The sequence below is a fragment of the Carcharhinus amblyrhynchos genome, unplaced genomic scaffold (genome assembly GCF_965287045.1).
Source record: "Carcharhinus amblyrhynchos unplaced genomic scaffold, sCarAmb.v2.hapA scaffold_685, whole genome shotgun sequence".
Taxonomy (NCBI): Eukaryota; Metazoa; Chordata; class Chondrichthyes; order Carcharhiniformes; family Carcharhinidae; genus Carcharhinus; species Carcharhinus amblyrhynchos.
Genome location: NW_027650425.1, coordinates 62,614 through 77,505, shown reverse-complemented (window position 1 = coordinate 77,505; position 14,892 = coordinate 62,614). Strand labels below are relative to the sequence as shown.

The 14,892-nt window shown below is 50.4% G+C and overlaps 1 protein-coding gene across 2 annotated transcripts in view; it reads left to right on the top strand.

Moving 5' to 3' along the window:
• Positions 1 to 353: 353 nt before the first annotated feature.
• The window catches only part of kti12 (KTI12 chromatin associated homolog), a 37,885-nt gene continuing 23,346 nt past the window's right edge, over positions 354 to 14,892 (top strand). The window contains exon 1 of one of the 2 annotated variants that reach the window (XM_080184339.1): positions 354 to 561. In XM_080184339.1, coding sequence (XP_080040465.1) covers positions 417 to 561 — 145 coding nt within the window. In that variant the 5' untranslated portion in view covers positions 354 to 416. Of the gene's footprint in view, positions 571 to 14,892 lie in introns of both variants that reach the window. The other variant, XM_080184337.1, reaches the window with a different exon arrangement.

The window sequence follows — 14,892 nt, the reverse complement described above, 5'->3', positions numbered from 1 at the left end:
TTAATATAAGTCTACTTTTGATACTAATGAATAAACAAACTTAAAAAAATTAAACTTAATGTAAGCCTACTTGTGGCACTAATAAATTTAAATATATAAAAAATAAACATAATGTAAACCTACCTGTTATACTAATAAATAAACTCTAAGTACCAAGTTTAATAAAACAGGATAATAACTGAAACAGTGACATGTATATTTAGCTGTTTTAAACACTAATGTTCCATCAGCTCCTGCCCTGAGGTTCGGCACCAGGCTGCAGTAGCAGCACCTGCCCGCCAGAGGGCGCTGCTCGTGGTGTCCTCCCCTTTAATGAGCCGACGGGAAAAGGGAGACGATGCGGAGGGGGGGGGGGACGGCGCCTTTAAGGTGCGGCCTAGTGGCCCAGGCTCGGCCCGCGGGCTGCGACTTTCGCCATGCCCCTGGTGATCCTGTGCGGGCTGCCCTGCAGCGGCAAGAGCCGGCGGGCGGCGGAGCTGGGCGAGTTGGTGCGGGAGAGGCTGGGGCGGAAGGTGGCGGTGGTGGGAGAGCGGCGAGAGGAGAGGGAGGCGGCCTACTCCGGTAACCCTGGTAACGGGGAGAGGGGAATGAGCATAAAGTTTGTTTATTGGTGTCACAAATAGGCTTCCATTCAGTTCAATGTTTTTAAGTTCAAGTCTATTTGTTAGTGCGACAAGTAGCCTTACATTAAGTTTAATTTAAGTTTATTTGTTAGCGTCACAAGTAAGGCTGACATTAACACTGCAGTGAAGTTGCTGTGAAAATCCCCCAGTCGCCCACACTCCGGGGCCTGTTCGGGTTACACCGAGGGAGAATTTAACACGGCCAATGCACCCTAACCAGCACGTCTTTCAGACTGTGGGAGGAAACCGGAGCACCCGGAGGATACCCACGCAGACACGGGGAGAATGTGCAAACTCCGCGCAGACAGTGACCCGAGCCGGGAATCGAACCCGGGCCCCTGAGGTAGCAGCGCTAACCACTGGGCCGCCGCACCCATTGGGCAGTGCAGTCTGCCTGACCCGCAGGGTTTTGAGGAGGGAGTTTGAGACTTGGCAGTGTTGATTAAATATCAATTGAGATACCTAATTGCGGTGGCAGGGTGGGTTAGTGCTCCTGTCTCGCTGCACCAGGGACCCGGGTTCGATTCCAGCCTTGGCTCACTGTCCGTGTGGAGTTTGCGTATCCTTCCTGTTTCCTCAGGGTGCTCCAGTTTCCTCCCACAGTCCGAAGATGTGCGGGCTAGGTGACTCTTGCTGCACTATAGGGATTCTATGATCTTTGGACGGTGGGAGGAAACCCACGCAGATACGGGGAGAACGTGCAGACTCCACACAGACAGTGACCCAAGGCGGGAATCGAACCCGGGTTCCTGTGAGGCAGCAGTGCTAACCACTGTGCCACCACACCCATCGGGCAGTGGAGTCTAGCAGCATCACTCTTCTCGTTTATCTATCTGACCCACAGGGTTTTGTGGAGAGATGGTTTGAGAGTTGGCAGTGTTGATTAAATATCGGCCGAGATACTTAATTGCGGCGGCACGGTGAGTTAGCGCTCCAATCTCACCATGCCGGAGACCCGGGTTCGATTCCAGCCTTGGGCCACTGTCTGTGTGGAGTTTGCATGTTCTTCCCGTTTCTTCCGGGTGCCCCAGTTTCCTCCCACACTCCAAAGGTATGCAGATTAGGTGCCTCTTTCTGCGCTGTAGGGATTCTATGATCTTTGGGTTGTGGGAGAAAACCAGAGCACCCAGAGGAAACCCACATAGACACAGTGAGAATGTGCAGACTCCGCACAGACAGTGACCCAAGCCAGGAATCGAACCCGGGTTCCTGTGAGGCAGCAGTGCTAACCACTGTGCCACTGCACCCGTCAGGCAATGCAGTCTGGCAGCATCACTCTCCTCATTTATCTACCTGACCCGCAGGGTTTTGAGGAGTTTGAGACTTGGCAGTGTTGATTAAATATCGGCTGAGATACCTAATTGCGGCGGCACAGTGAGTTAGTGCTCCAGTCTCACCGCGCCAGAGACCTGGGTTCGATTCCAGCCTTGGTTCACTGTCTGTGTGGAGTCTGCATGTTCTCCCTGTGCCTGCGTGGGTTTCCTCTGGCTGCTCTGGTTTCCTCCCACAGTCCAAAAGTATGCAGGTTAGGTGCCTCTTTCTGCACTGTAGGGATTCTATGATCTTTGGAGTGTGAGAGGAAACCCACGCAGATACGGGGAGAACGTGCAGACTCCGCACAGACAGTGACCCAAGCCAGGAATCGAACCCGGGTTCCTGTGAGGCAGCAGTGCTAACCACTGTGCCACCGCACCCTTCGGGCAGTGGAGTACAGCAGCATCACTCTCCTCATTTATCTACCTGACCCGCAGGGTTTTGAGGAGAGAGTTTGAGACTTGGCGGTGTTGATTAAATATCGGCCGAGATACCCAATTGCGGTGGCAGGGTGGGTTAGCGCTCGTGTCTCACAGCGCCAGGGACCCAGGTTCGATTCCCGGCCCTCGGGTGACTAGTCAGACTGGTGTATTGGTGCCAGTTAATAACCAGAGGATTGCTGCGAACAGTAAGATTAAGGATGGGACGAGGCCATTAGGCAATCCCATCCAAAATCCGATATAAGTGGCACGGTAGTTAGCACTGCTATCTCAGCACCAGGGACTTTGGTTCGATTTTAGACAGTTAGATGGGTACAATGGGTATAGAGGGATATGGGCCAAATGCAGGCAGTTGGGATTAGTTTAGGGGGTTTAAAAAAAAGGGCGGCATGGACAAGTTGGGGGCAAAGAGCTTGTTTCCATGCTGTAAACCTCTATGATTCTATGATTCCTGGTTTGGATCCCTGTCTACGTGGAATTTGCACGTTCTCCCACTGTGGGTTTCCTCCAGGTGCTCCGGTTTCCTTCCTGCAGTTGAAAAGCAGTCTAGATTGGGGTGGATTGGCCTTGCTAAATGTGGGGCGGGTCACAGGCATGGTGCAGAAGGGAGGACTTGTGTGGGTTGCTCTTTCAGAGAATCAGTGCAAACTTGTGGGTAGCACAGTGGTTAGCCCCCGCGCTTCCAAGCGCCAGAGACCCAGGTTCAATTCCAGCCTCGGGTCACTGTCTGCAGAATTTGGACATTCTCCCCGTGTCTGTGTGGGTTACCTCCGGGTGCTCTGCTATCCTCCAACAGTCCAAAGATGTGTGGTGGGTTAGGTTAATACAAAGAACAAAGAACAATCCAGCACGGGAAACAGGCCCTTCGGCCCAACGAGCCCGCGCCGCCGCATCACCCTACACCTATTCTACCCTGCATGTCTACGAATGGGACCCTACTCAGTCAGATTCAGGGAAGAAATAGTGTCAATTTGGTGGAAACCAATTAGCCTAAGAGCACATCTTTGGGGTGTGGGAGGAAACCGGAGCGCCCGGAGCAAACCCACGCAACCACAGGGAGAATGCGCAAACTCCCACAGACACAGGCCCAAATCCATGTATCTGCACAGCTAGCAGTGCTAGTCATTGAGCTGTTGCGGCGCCCGTCTATCGGTCCAGGATCAAGCACACACACCGACATGAAGTACTAGGCCACTCCCGGACTTCCAAGAGCAGCCCACGCACAACCCGCTGTGTGCATGCCCCTCGCTTGACACGAGGTGGACCTCCACCTGTGGAATAAAGACAAAACATATTAATCATACAGCCTGCCCTTCCGGTGTCTCCTGAGGTTTAACCCTATTTAATAGCCCCTACCATATCCCTCCATTCTCGTTTCACTCATATGCCTATCTAACTGCATCTTAAACGAGTCCAACGTGCCTGCCTCCACCACCCTACTCGGTAGCGCATTCCAGACCCCCACAACTCTCTGTGTAAAGAACCTTCCTCTTACCTCCAAATTATACCTCCCCCCCCTCACCCTTAAGTGATGACCTCTTGTGTTCGTACCCAGTCTAGGGAGCAGTCTCTCACTATTAACTCTATCTATTCCCTTCAGTATCTTATATACCTCTATCATGTCCCCTCTCAATCTCCTTCTTTCCAAGGAGAATAGCCCCAGTCTCTTCAGTCTCTCCTCGTAACCCAGTCCCCCCATGCCAGGCAACATCCTGGTAAACCTCCTCTGCACCCTTTCCAGAGACTCCACGTCCTTCCGGTAATAAGGTGACCAGAACTGGACGCAGTACTCCAAATGCGGTCTAACCAACGTTCTGTATAACTGAAGCATTAGACGGCAGCTTTTATACTCTAAGCCCCTTCCTATAAAGGCTAACATCCCATAAGCCTTCCTAACAACGTTCTCCACTTGTGACACAACCTTCATGGATTTGTGGACCTGCACTCCCAGGTCCCTCTGTACGTCTATACTCCTAATCGGCCTACCTTTTATCACATAGCTCCTCTCTGCATTATTCCTTCCAAAATGCATCACCTCGCATTTGTCAGGATTAAATGCCATCTGCCACCTATCTGCCCACTGCACCAACCTATCTATATCCTGTTGTATCACCTGACAATCCAGTTCCGTACCCGCCAACCCTGCCATCTTGGTGTCATCAGCAAACTTGCTGATCACACCACCTACTCCCTCTTCTAAGTCATTTATGTAGACTACAAAGAGGAGAGGTCCCAGTACCGAGCCCTGCGGCACACCACTGGTCACCGGCCTCCAGCCCGACAAGGTACCCTCCACAACTACCCTCTGTCTCCTATTTCCCAACCAGTTCTCAACCCACCTAGCTACCTGGCCTCGTATCCCATGCGCCTTAACCTTTTCTACCAGCCTACCGTGAGGGACTTTGTCAAACGCCTTACTGAAATCCATATAGATGACATCAACGGCTCTCCCATCGTCAACCGTTTTTGTCACCTCCTCAAAGAATTCCACCAGATTCGTAAGGCAAGACCTCCCTCTAACAAAGCCATGTTGCGTATCCCTAATCAGATCGCAACGCTCCAAATGCTCATACATCCTACCCCTAAGTATTTTTTCCATTAACTTCCCTACCACCGACGTCAAACTCACCGGCCTATAATTCCCAGGGTTATCCCTACTACCTTTTTTGAACAACGGGACCACATTTGCTACCCTCCAGTCTTCTGGGACCTCACCTGTGTCCAAAGAAGAGACAAAGATGTGCGCCAGAGGCCCAGCAATTTCATCTTTCGCCTCCCTGAGCAGCCTGGGATAAATACCATCAGGCCCCGGAGCTTTATCCGTCCTTACGCTACCTAAAAGCCCTAGCACTTCCTCTCTCGTAATAACTATATCCTGCAACTGAACCTCCGCTCCCTCCAAGAGTTCGCACGATTCCGAACCCCTCTCCTTCGTGAATACCGACGCAAAGTATTCATTCAGGAGCTCCCCCATTCCCTCCGACTCAATACACAACTCTCCACTCTTGTCCCTAAGAGGACCAATTTTCCCTCTAACTACTCTCTTGCCTCTAATATAGGAATAAAATGCCTTAGGATTATCCTTAATCCTACCGGCCAAAGCCATCTCATGCCCTCTCTTCGCCCTTCTAATTCCCCTTTTTAGCTCCCTCCTACTCTCTCTATATTCCTCCAGCGCACACTCCGTACCCATTTGTTTTGACCTAACATACGCCTCCCTCTTCTTCCTAACCAAGTCTTCAATATCCCCCGTAATCCACGGCTCTCTAATCCTACCTTTCCTATCCTTTCGCTTAACCGGAACAAACCTCCCCTGCAACCATTTCATTTTGTCCCTAAAAGCCTCCCACTTGCCAACCGTGGACTTGCCAGCTAACAGTCCCTCCCAGTCAGTTTGCTGCAGCTCCCTCCTAATCCTGCCATAGCTCGCCTTTCCCCAATTCAGCACACTCCCGCTTGGACGGCACTCGTCCCTTTCCATTTTTATCCTAAAGTAGACGGACTTGTGGTCACTGTTCGCCACATGTTCGCCTACCTCTACCTCACCCACCTGCCCTGGCTCGTTTCCCAACACTAAATCCAGTATAGCCCCTCCCCTAGTCGGGCAAGTTACATACTGCTCTAGAGACCCTTCCAAAACACATTTCACAAACTCCTCTCCCTCCGTACCCCCAGCTCTAGGCCCCCTCCAATTCACTCCGGGAAAATTAAAATCACCCACTACAACCACTCTATTCTTTCTGCACCTGTCCAAAATGCCCCTGCAAATTCCCTCCTCCACTGACTTTGGGCTGTTGGGTGGCCTATAGTACACCCCTAGCAGTGTGATCTCTCCCTTTTTATTCCTCAACTCCACCCACAGCGACTCAATCCCTATCTCTTCCATATCGCCCTCCCTCTGCACTACTGTGATGTTTTCCTTGACTAACAGTGCCACCCCTCCACCTCTCTTCAACCCTCCTCTGTCACACCTAAAACACCTGTACCCAGGAACATTCAGCTGCCAGTCCTGCCCTTCCCGTAACCACGTCTCCGATACAGCCACCACATCCAACTGCCTCACAAACATCAAGGCCCTAAGCTCATCCGTTTTCCCTGCCACACTCCTAGCATTGAAACAGACACAGTTCAACCCACAAATGTCCCTCGGAACCACCTTCTCCCTTATAATTTTCCTTTCACCCGTCTCTCTCCCAGCCACCTCCCCACCCCCCCCTCCCTATTAGTTTAAATCATTCCTGAACACCCCAGCTAACCTCCCTGCTAAGACACTAGTCCCCCTCCCGTTCAAATCCTCCCCACCCCTCCTGTACAGTTGCCTTTCTCTCCTAAACACCTCCCAGTGATCTACATAAGTAAACCCCTCTACCCTACACCAGTCCCTCAACCATGCATTCAACTGCATGATCTCGTCATTCTTAGCCCTGCTCGTACTGGGCAGCAACCCAGACAGTGCCACCCTAGAGGTCCTGCTCTTTAGTTTGGCCCCCAACTCCCTAAATTGCCTACGGACCTCTCCCCTACTCCTCCTTCCTATATCCCCCTCCCCTACGTGTACTATGACCTCTGCCTGGGTCCCCTCCCCTTTCAAAATTCCCTCTACCCTTTCCATTATATCTTTTACCCCTGCTCCAGGGAGGCAGACCACCATCCTGGAGTCGCGCCCTTGCCCACAGAACCTCCTATCAATCCCTCGGACCCTCCCATCACCTACCACTATCACCTTACCAGCCCCCTTCCGTCCCTCTAAATCAGTCTCCCCTTCCTTCCTATTTTTCTGTGCCCCTGCCGACGAACCTTGGGGGGCCTCCGGGGAGGCCGGGGGACCCTGACTACTCTTCTTCTTCCTCTTTCCCCTCCTAACAGTCGTCCATCCTCCCTTCTCTTCAGCCCTTGAGACCTCCTCCTGCTCATGTTTCCCAGCCATTATCTCCTCATTCTCCCTAACTAGAAACGCATCTTCCAGTCGCCCCTCGAGTTGCCTGACCCGGGCCCTCAATCGCTGCAGTTCTAAACATTTACTGCAGATGTGTACCTTGGGGACCCGTGACACCACCAGGAACTCCCACATGTGGCACCGGACGCAACTTACATTCCTCCCTATATTCCCTGCCATGTCCCAACCTCCTGTAAGTGCCCAAGGTAGAAATCTATCACTCACCTTCTCCAAGCCTGCACTCGCCTAAGCCCAGCAAGCCAAAGCCCTTCTCACTCAGTTCCCACTCACTCCGCTGCCCGCTCCCGATGCTGCCCGCTCTATACTGCTACCCCTTTTTTATACCCCCCGCTCCCCCTTAACGACAATCCCCTGGCCTAACTTCCGGTACGGAAGTAAACTACACTCTAACAAGCCCCGAGAACCGGAAGTACAGGAAAAAAGCGGTTTTCACTTTAAATCAGTCACTCACCACAGCCACAGCCACCAGGTTCAATGCTCCGGAGAACAATGAGTCATGTTAATGGGTCATGCTAAATTGACCTTAGTGTCAAGGAGGCTAGCAGGGTATATACATGGGGTTAAGGGGAAAGGGCCTGGATGGGATTGTTGTCAGTGCAGGCTCAGTGGGCCAGTTGGCTTCCTTCTACACTGTAGGAGTTCTATGATGGGCTGAATGAGCTCCTTCTGCACTTTGGGGACTCTCTGGTTCTAACCCTGAGTAAAGAAGTATCTCCTTGTCTCAGTCTTAAAAGGCTGGCACCTTCTCCTGAGACAGTGACCTCTAGTTATAGAGTCTATGGTCAGGGGTAACTGCCTCAACATTGTCAAACTTCCTCAAAATCATTTATGTTTCAATCGGATCATCTCTTGTTCCTGTAGCCTCCAGAGAATATAGGCACACTCTACTCGATTTCACTACTTTTTTTTTCAGTTAATAGCAGCACAAATCCTTTTGTGCGTCTGGCTGAGGCAGCAGAGGGGACCTTGGTTTGACACTGATCCCAGAAGGTGGCACCTCAATGGCGTGCCAGCCAAGATCTTTAGTGACTGAGTCCCTGGAGCTGGGATGTTGAACCCAACACCTATTGGCTGCGAGAAAGCTGCAAGACAAGTGTGGCAATGAAGCTGTCAGCCAGTGGTTTATAGTTTGGAACTGAATCATTAGCTGGGCTAAAACATGTGAAGTGGAAAGTTGCTGTGGGCCCAACACTGGGGAGTTGAGAAGTTTGTAGGAGCTGCAGCTTTGACAACAATTTCTCGTGGCTTTGAAAGAAATGCTGCTAAGAGAATGGTGTGCGTTTAGATTTGATATAAGGTAACGAGACTTCAGATGGTTTTTAGGCCCTCTCAGATTCAGTCAGCTGGGCAAGTAGAGCTGGAACCATTTGCAGGAAGATAAGGATTTCTTTCACAGTGAAGGGTCCAAAGTTTTGTCACTCAGCCTGGTGATTTGACTCTTCTATACAGGAGCTTCAGTATTCAGCTCTTGTGGCTTGGTGGGAGGCACTGTACACTCAGCATTCATTAACGTTAAGGTCATTTTTGTATGAAAGAAAAACACTGCAAATGTTGGAGATCTGAAATAACATGCTGGAAACCTCAGCAGCTCTGGCAGAATCTGTGCAGAGAGAAATGAGTTAATGTCTTGAGTCCAGTAATGTTTGGTGAGCATCTGCCTTTTAATCTGAGGATTCAGGATTCCAGTCTCTGTCTGGGTATTACCTTAAAGCAGTATCAAGCAAATTGTTGGGTCTGTGGGCTGACAAATCTCTGGGTCTGGATGAACTTCACCGTAAGGGATCGAAATAAGTGGCCAATGAGATGGTTGATGCATTGGTTTTAATTAAATTTAATCCAAAATTCCTAGATTTGGGAAGGTTCCATTTAACTCACACATACGATCCTTACAGTGCAGAATGAGGTCATTTGGCCCATCAAGTCTACACCGATCACAATCCCATCCAGGCCCTACTCCCGTAACCCCACATATTTATCCTGCTAATCCCCCTAACATGAGGGTCAATCCCCAAGATGCCACATTCCAGTTCTGGTACATTGAAGGTCAATTTAGCATGGCCAGTCCACCTAATCCGCACATCTTTGGAGTGCTGGAGGGAATCGAAGCATTGGGAGGAAACCCATGCAGACGTGAGGAGAATGTGCAAACTCCACACAGACAGCGACCCGAGGCTAGAACCACTATGCCACCCACACTCTGAGTCTGTCTCCACAAGCAAGCAAAAACTCAGCAGGTCTGGCAGGTGGTGCTGAGTTTCTCCAGCATTTTCTGTTCTTATTATACATTAGAGAGTGTACGATGTACTGGGATGATGGCAGTGTTGATAAATTAGTTATGAGGAACAGTACTGAGATTTTCACTGGACAAAGGACGGCAAAGAGGTTTTTAAAATTCTGAAGGGCTTTGTGAAATAAGAACATAAGAACATAAGAAATAGGAGCAGGAGTAGGCCATCTAGCCCTTCGAGCCTGCCCCGCCATTCAATAAGATCATGGCTGATCTGTTGTGGCTCAGTTCCACTTTCCTGCCCTCTCCCCATAACCCTTAATCCCCTCTCTTATCAAGAACCCATCAACCCGCTTCTTAAAAATATTTAGCGAGGCAGCCTCCACCACTTCAACGGGCAGAGAATTCCAGAGATTCACCACCCTTTGAGTGAAGAAGTTCCTCCTCAACTCCGTTCTAAACCGCCTCCCCTTTATCTTGAGGCTGTGCCCCCTAGTCCTACTGTCTTTTTTGAGCGGGAAGAGTCACTCCACCTCTATCCTATCCATCCCATTCATCATCTTATACGTCTCAATGAGATCTCCCCTCATTCTTCTAAACTCTAACGAGTACAAGCCTAGTTTATTCAGCCTCTCCGCATAGCTCACTCCCCTCAACTCCGGTATCAGCCTAGTAAACCTCCTCTGCACTCCCTCCAGGGCCAAAATATCCTTGCGCAGGTGCGGCGCCCAAAACTGCACACAGTACTCCAGCTGCGGCCTCACCAATGCCCTATACAGCTGCAGCAAGACCTCCCTACTTTTATATTCAATCCCCCTCGCTATGAAGGCCAGCATCCCATTCGCCTTCCTGACCACCTGCTGCACCTGCAAGGTGGGTTTTTGCGACTCATGCACAAGGACCCCGAGGTCCCTCTGCACCGTCGCCTGCTGCAGTTTTTTGCCACGTAAGTAATAGTCCTTCCTACCATTCTTCCTACCAAAGTGGACCACCTCACACTTGCCAACATTAAATTCCATTTGCCATTTCCTGGCCCATTCGCCCAGCCTATCTAGATCCTTCTGCAGACTCTCCACACCCTCCGCACAATTTGCCTTTCCCCCAATCTTGGTGTCATCAGCAAATTTCGACACCCTGCACTCGGTTCCCTCCTCCAGATCATCTATATAAATGGTAAATAGCTGAGGCCCCAGCACCGACCCCTGGGGCACCCCACTAGTCACCAACCGCCAATCTGAATAGCACCCATTGACCCCCACTCTCTGCCTCCTATTTGACAACCAATCCTCTATCCACGCTAACACCCTACCCCCAACTCCATGTCCCCTGACCTTCTGCAATAACCTCTTGTGAGGTACCTTGTCAAACGCCTTCTGAAAATCCAGAAAGACCACATCCACCGGCTCTCCTCTATCCACTGCCCTAGACACATCCTCATAGAATGGGAAAGATAATTTCTGCCAGTTGCGACAAGAGTAGTTTTATTAATACAACTTGCGTCTTCTCCCATTTTTCATCTGATGCCTTTTTTTAAACACATTCTGTTGCTGTATTCCTGAGCATTACAAGCTTCATTGCCATTATAGACATGTGAAACACGAAAGAGCCAGAATAAGCTCTTAAGTGGCTCGGTTTTCTTATTAACCCACAAATAGTGTGTAATCATGTGGATTCATAGGCTGTGACACCAGATCCTCAGGGGGACGTGACCGCTGAACCATCCCAGAGAAATAATGTCCATGCACCAACCCTAAAGAGGTGCTAAATGCGTGGTTATCAAAACCGCAGATATCATTCCCAAGAGAAAAAAATAGGTTGGAGAGAATTTGAACAGACCCTGTCAAAGTAAAGAATGTAGCAATGACAAAAGTTTAGTTTTATTTATTGGTGTCACAAGTAGGCTTACATTAACGCTGCAATGAAGTGAAAGTCCACTAGTCACCACACTCGGGCGCCTGTTCAGGTACACTGAGGGAGAATTTAGCACGGCCAATGCACCTAACCAGCACATCTTTCAGACTGTGGGAGGAAACATGGGACATGGCAGGGAATATAGGGAGGAATGTAAGTTGTGTCCGGTGCCACATGTGGGAGTTCCTGGTGGTGTCACGGGTCCCCAAGGTACACATCTGCAGTAAATGTTTAGAACTGCAGCGATTGAGGGCCCGGATCAGGCAACTCGAGGGGCGCCTGGAAGATGCGTTTCTAGTTAGGGAGAATGAGGAGATAATGGCTGGGAAACATGAGCAGGAGGAGGTCTCAAGGGCGGAAGAGAAGGGAGGATGGACGACTGTTAGGAGAGGAAAGAGGAAGAAGAAGAGTAGTCAGGGTCCCCCGGCCTCCCCGGAGGCCCCCCAAGGTTCGTCGGCAGGGGCACAGAAAAATAGGAATGAAGGGGAGACTGATTTAGAGGGACGGAAAGGGTCTGGTAAGGTGATAGTGGTAGGGGATGGGAGGGTCCGAGGGATTGATAGGAGGTTCTGTGGGCAAGGGCGCGACTCCAAGATGGTGGTCTGCCTCCCTGGAGCAGGGGTAAAAGATATAATGGAAAGGGTAGAGGGAATTTTGAAAGGGGAGGGGACCCAGGCAGAGGTCATAGTACACGTAGGGGAAGGGGATATAGGAAGGAGGAGTAGGGGAGAGGTCCGTAGGCAATTTAGGGAGTTGGGGGCCAAACTAAAGGGCAGGACCTCTAGGGTGGCACTGTCTGGGTTGCTGCCCAGTATGAGCAGGGCTAAGAATGACGAGATCATGCAGTTGAATGCATGGTTGAGGGACTGGTGTAGGGTAGAGGGGTTTACTTATGTAGATCATTGGGAGGTGTTTAGGAGAGAAAGGCAACTGTACAGGAGGGGTGGGGAGGATTTGAACGGGAGGGGGACTAGTGTCTTAGCAGGGAGGTTAGCTGGGGTGTTCAGGAATGATTTAAACTAATAGGGAGGGGGGGTGGGGAGGTGGCTGGGAGAGAGACGGGTGAAAGGAAAATTATAAGGGAGAAGGTGGTTCCGAGGGACGTTTGTGGGTTGAACTGTGTCTGTTTCAATGCTAGGAGTGTGGCAAGGAAAACGGATGAGCTTAGGGCCTTGATGTTTGTGAGGCAGTTGGATGTGGTGGCTGTAACGGAGACGTGGTTACGGGAAGGGCAGGACTGGCAGCTGAATGTTCCTGGGTACAGGTGTTTTAGGTGTGACAGAGGAGGGTTGAAGAGAGGTGGAGGGGTGGCACTGTTAGTCAAGGAAAACATCACAATAGTGCAGAGGGAGGGCGATATGGAAGAGATAGGGATTGAGTCGCTGTGGGTGGAGTTGAGGAATAAAAAGGGAGAGATCACACTGCTAGGGGTGTACTATAGGCCACCCAACAGCCCAAAGTCAGTGGAGGAGGGAATTTGCAGGGGCATTTTGGACAGGTGCAGAAAGAATAGAGTGGTTGTAGTGGGTGATTTTAATTTTCCCGGAGTGAATTGGAGGGGGCCTAGAGCTGGGGGTACGGAGGGAGAGGAGTTTGTGAAATGTGTTATGGAAGGGTCGCTAGAACAGTATGTAACTTGCCCGACTAGGGGAGGGGCTATACTGGATTTAGTGTTGGGAAACGAGCCAGGGCAGGTGGGTGAGGTAGAGGTAGGCGAACATGTGGCGAACAGTGACCACAAGTCCGTCTACTTTAGGATAAAAATGGAAAGGGACGAGTGCCGTCCAAGCGGAAGTGTGCTGAACTGGGGAAAGGCGAGCTATGGTAGGATTAGGAGGGAGCTGCAGCAAACTGACTGGGAGGGACTGTTAGCTGGCAAGTCCACGGTTGGCAAGTGGGAGGCTTTTAGGGACAAAATGAAATGGTTGCAGGGGAGGTTTGTTCCGGTTAAGCGAAAGGATGGGAAAGGTAGGATTAGAGAGCCGTGGATTACGGGGGATATTGAAGACTTGGTTAGGAAGAAGAGGGAGGCGTATGATAGGTCAAAACAAATGGGTACGGAGTGTGCGCTGGAGGAATATAGAGAGAGTAGGAGGGAGCTAAAAAGGGGAATTAGAAGGGCGAAGAGAGGACATGAGATGGCTTTGGCCGGTAGGATTAAGGATAATCCTAAGGCATTTTATTCCTATATTAGAGGCAAGAGAGTAGTTAGAGGGAAAATTGGTCCTCTTAGGGACAAGAGTGGAGAGTTGTGTATTGAGTCGGAGGGAATGGGGGAGCTCCTGAATGAATACTTTGCGTCGGTATTCACGAAGGAGAGGGGTTCGGAATCGTGCGGTCTCTTGGAGGGAGCGGAGGTTCAGTTGCAGGATATAGTTATTACGAGAGAGGAAGTGCTAGGGCTTTTAGGTAGCGTAAGGACGGATAAAGCTCCGGGGCCTGATGGTATTTATCCCAGGCTGCTTAGGGAGGTGAAAGATGAAATTGCTGGGCCTCTGGCGCACATCTTTGTCTCTTCTTTGGACACAGGTGAGGTCCCAGAAGACTGGAGGGTAGCAAATGTGGTCCCGTTGTTCAAAAAAGGTAGTAGGGATAACCCTGGGAATTATAGGCCAGTGAGTTTGACGTCGGTGGTAGGGAAGTTAATGGAAAAAATACTTAGGGGTAGGATGTATGAGCATTTGGAGCGTTGCGATCTGATTAGGGATACGCAACATGGCTTTGTTAGAGGGAGGTCTTGCCTTACGAATCTGGTGGAATTCTTTGAGGAGGTGACAAGAACGGTTGACGATGGGAGAGCCGTTGATGTCATCTACATGGATTTCAGTAAGGCGTTTGACAAAGTCCCTCACGGTAGGCTGGTAGAAAAGGTTAAGGCGCATGGGATACGAGGCCAGGCAGTTAGGTGGATTGAAAACTGGTTGGGAAATAGAAGACAGAGGGTAGTTGTGGAGGGTACCTTGTCGGGCTGGAGGCCAGTGACCAGTGGTGTGCCGCAGGGCTCGGTACTGGGACCTCTCCTCTTTGTAGTCTACATAAATGACTTAGAAGAGGGAGTAGGTGGTGTGATCAGCAAGTTTGCTGATGACACCAAGATGGCAGGGTTGGCGGGTACAGAACTGGATTGTCAGGTGTTACAACAGGATATAGATAGGTTGGTGCAGTGGGCAGATAGGTGGCAGATGGCATTTAATCCTGACAAGTGCGAGGTGATGCATTTTGGAAGGAATAATGCAGAGAGGAGTTATGTGATAAAAGGTAGGCCGATTAGGAGTATAGATGTACAGAGAGACCTGGGAGTGCAGGTCCACAAATCCATGAAGGTTGTGTCACAAGTGGAGAACGTTGTTAGGAAGGCTTATGGGATGTTAGCCTTTATAGGAAGGGGCTTAGAGTATAAAAGCTGCCGTCTAATGCTTC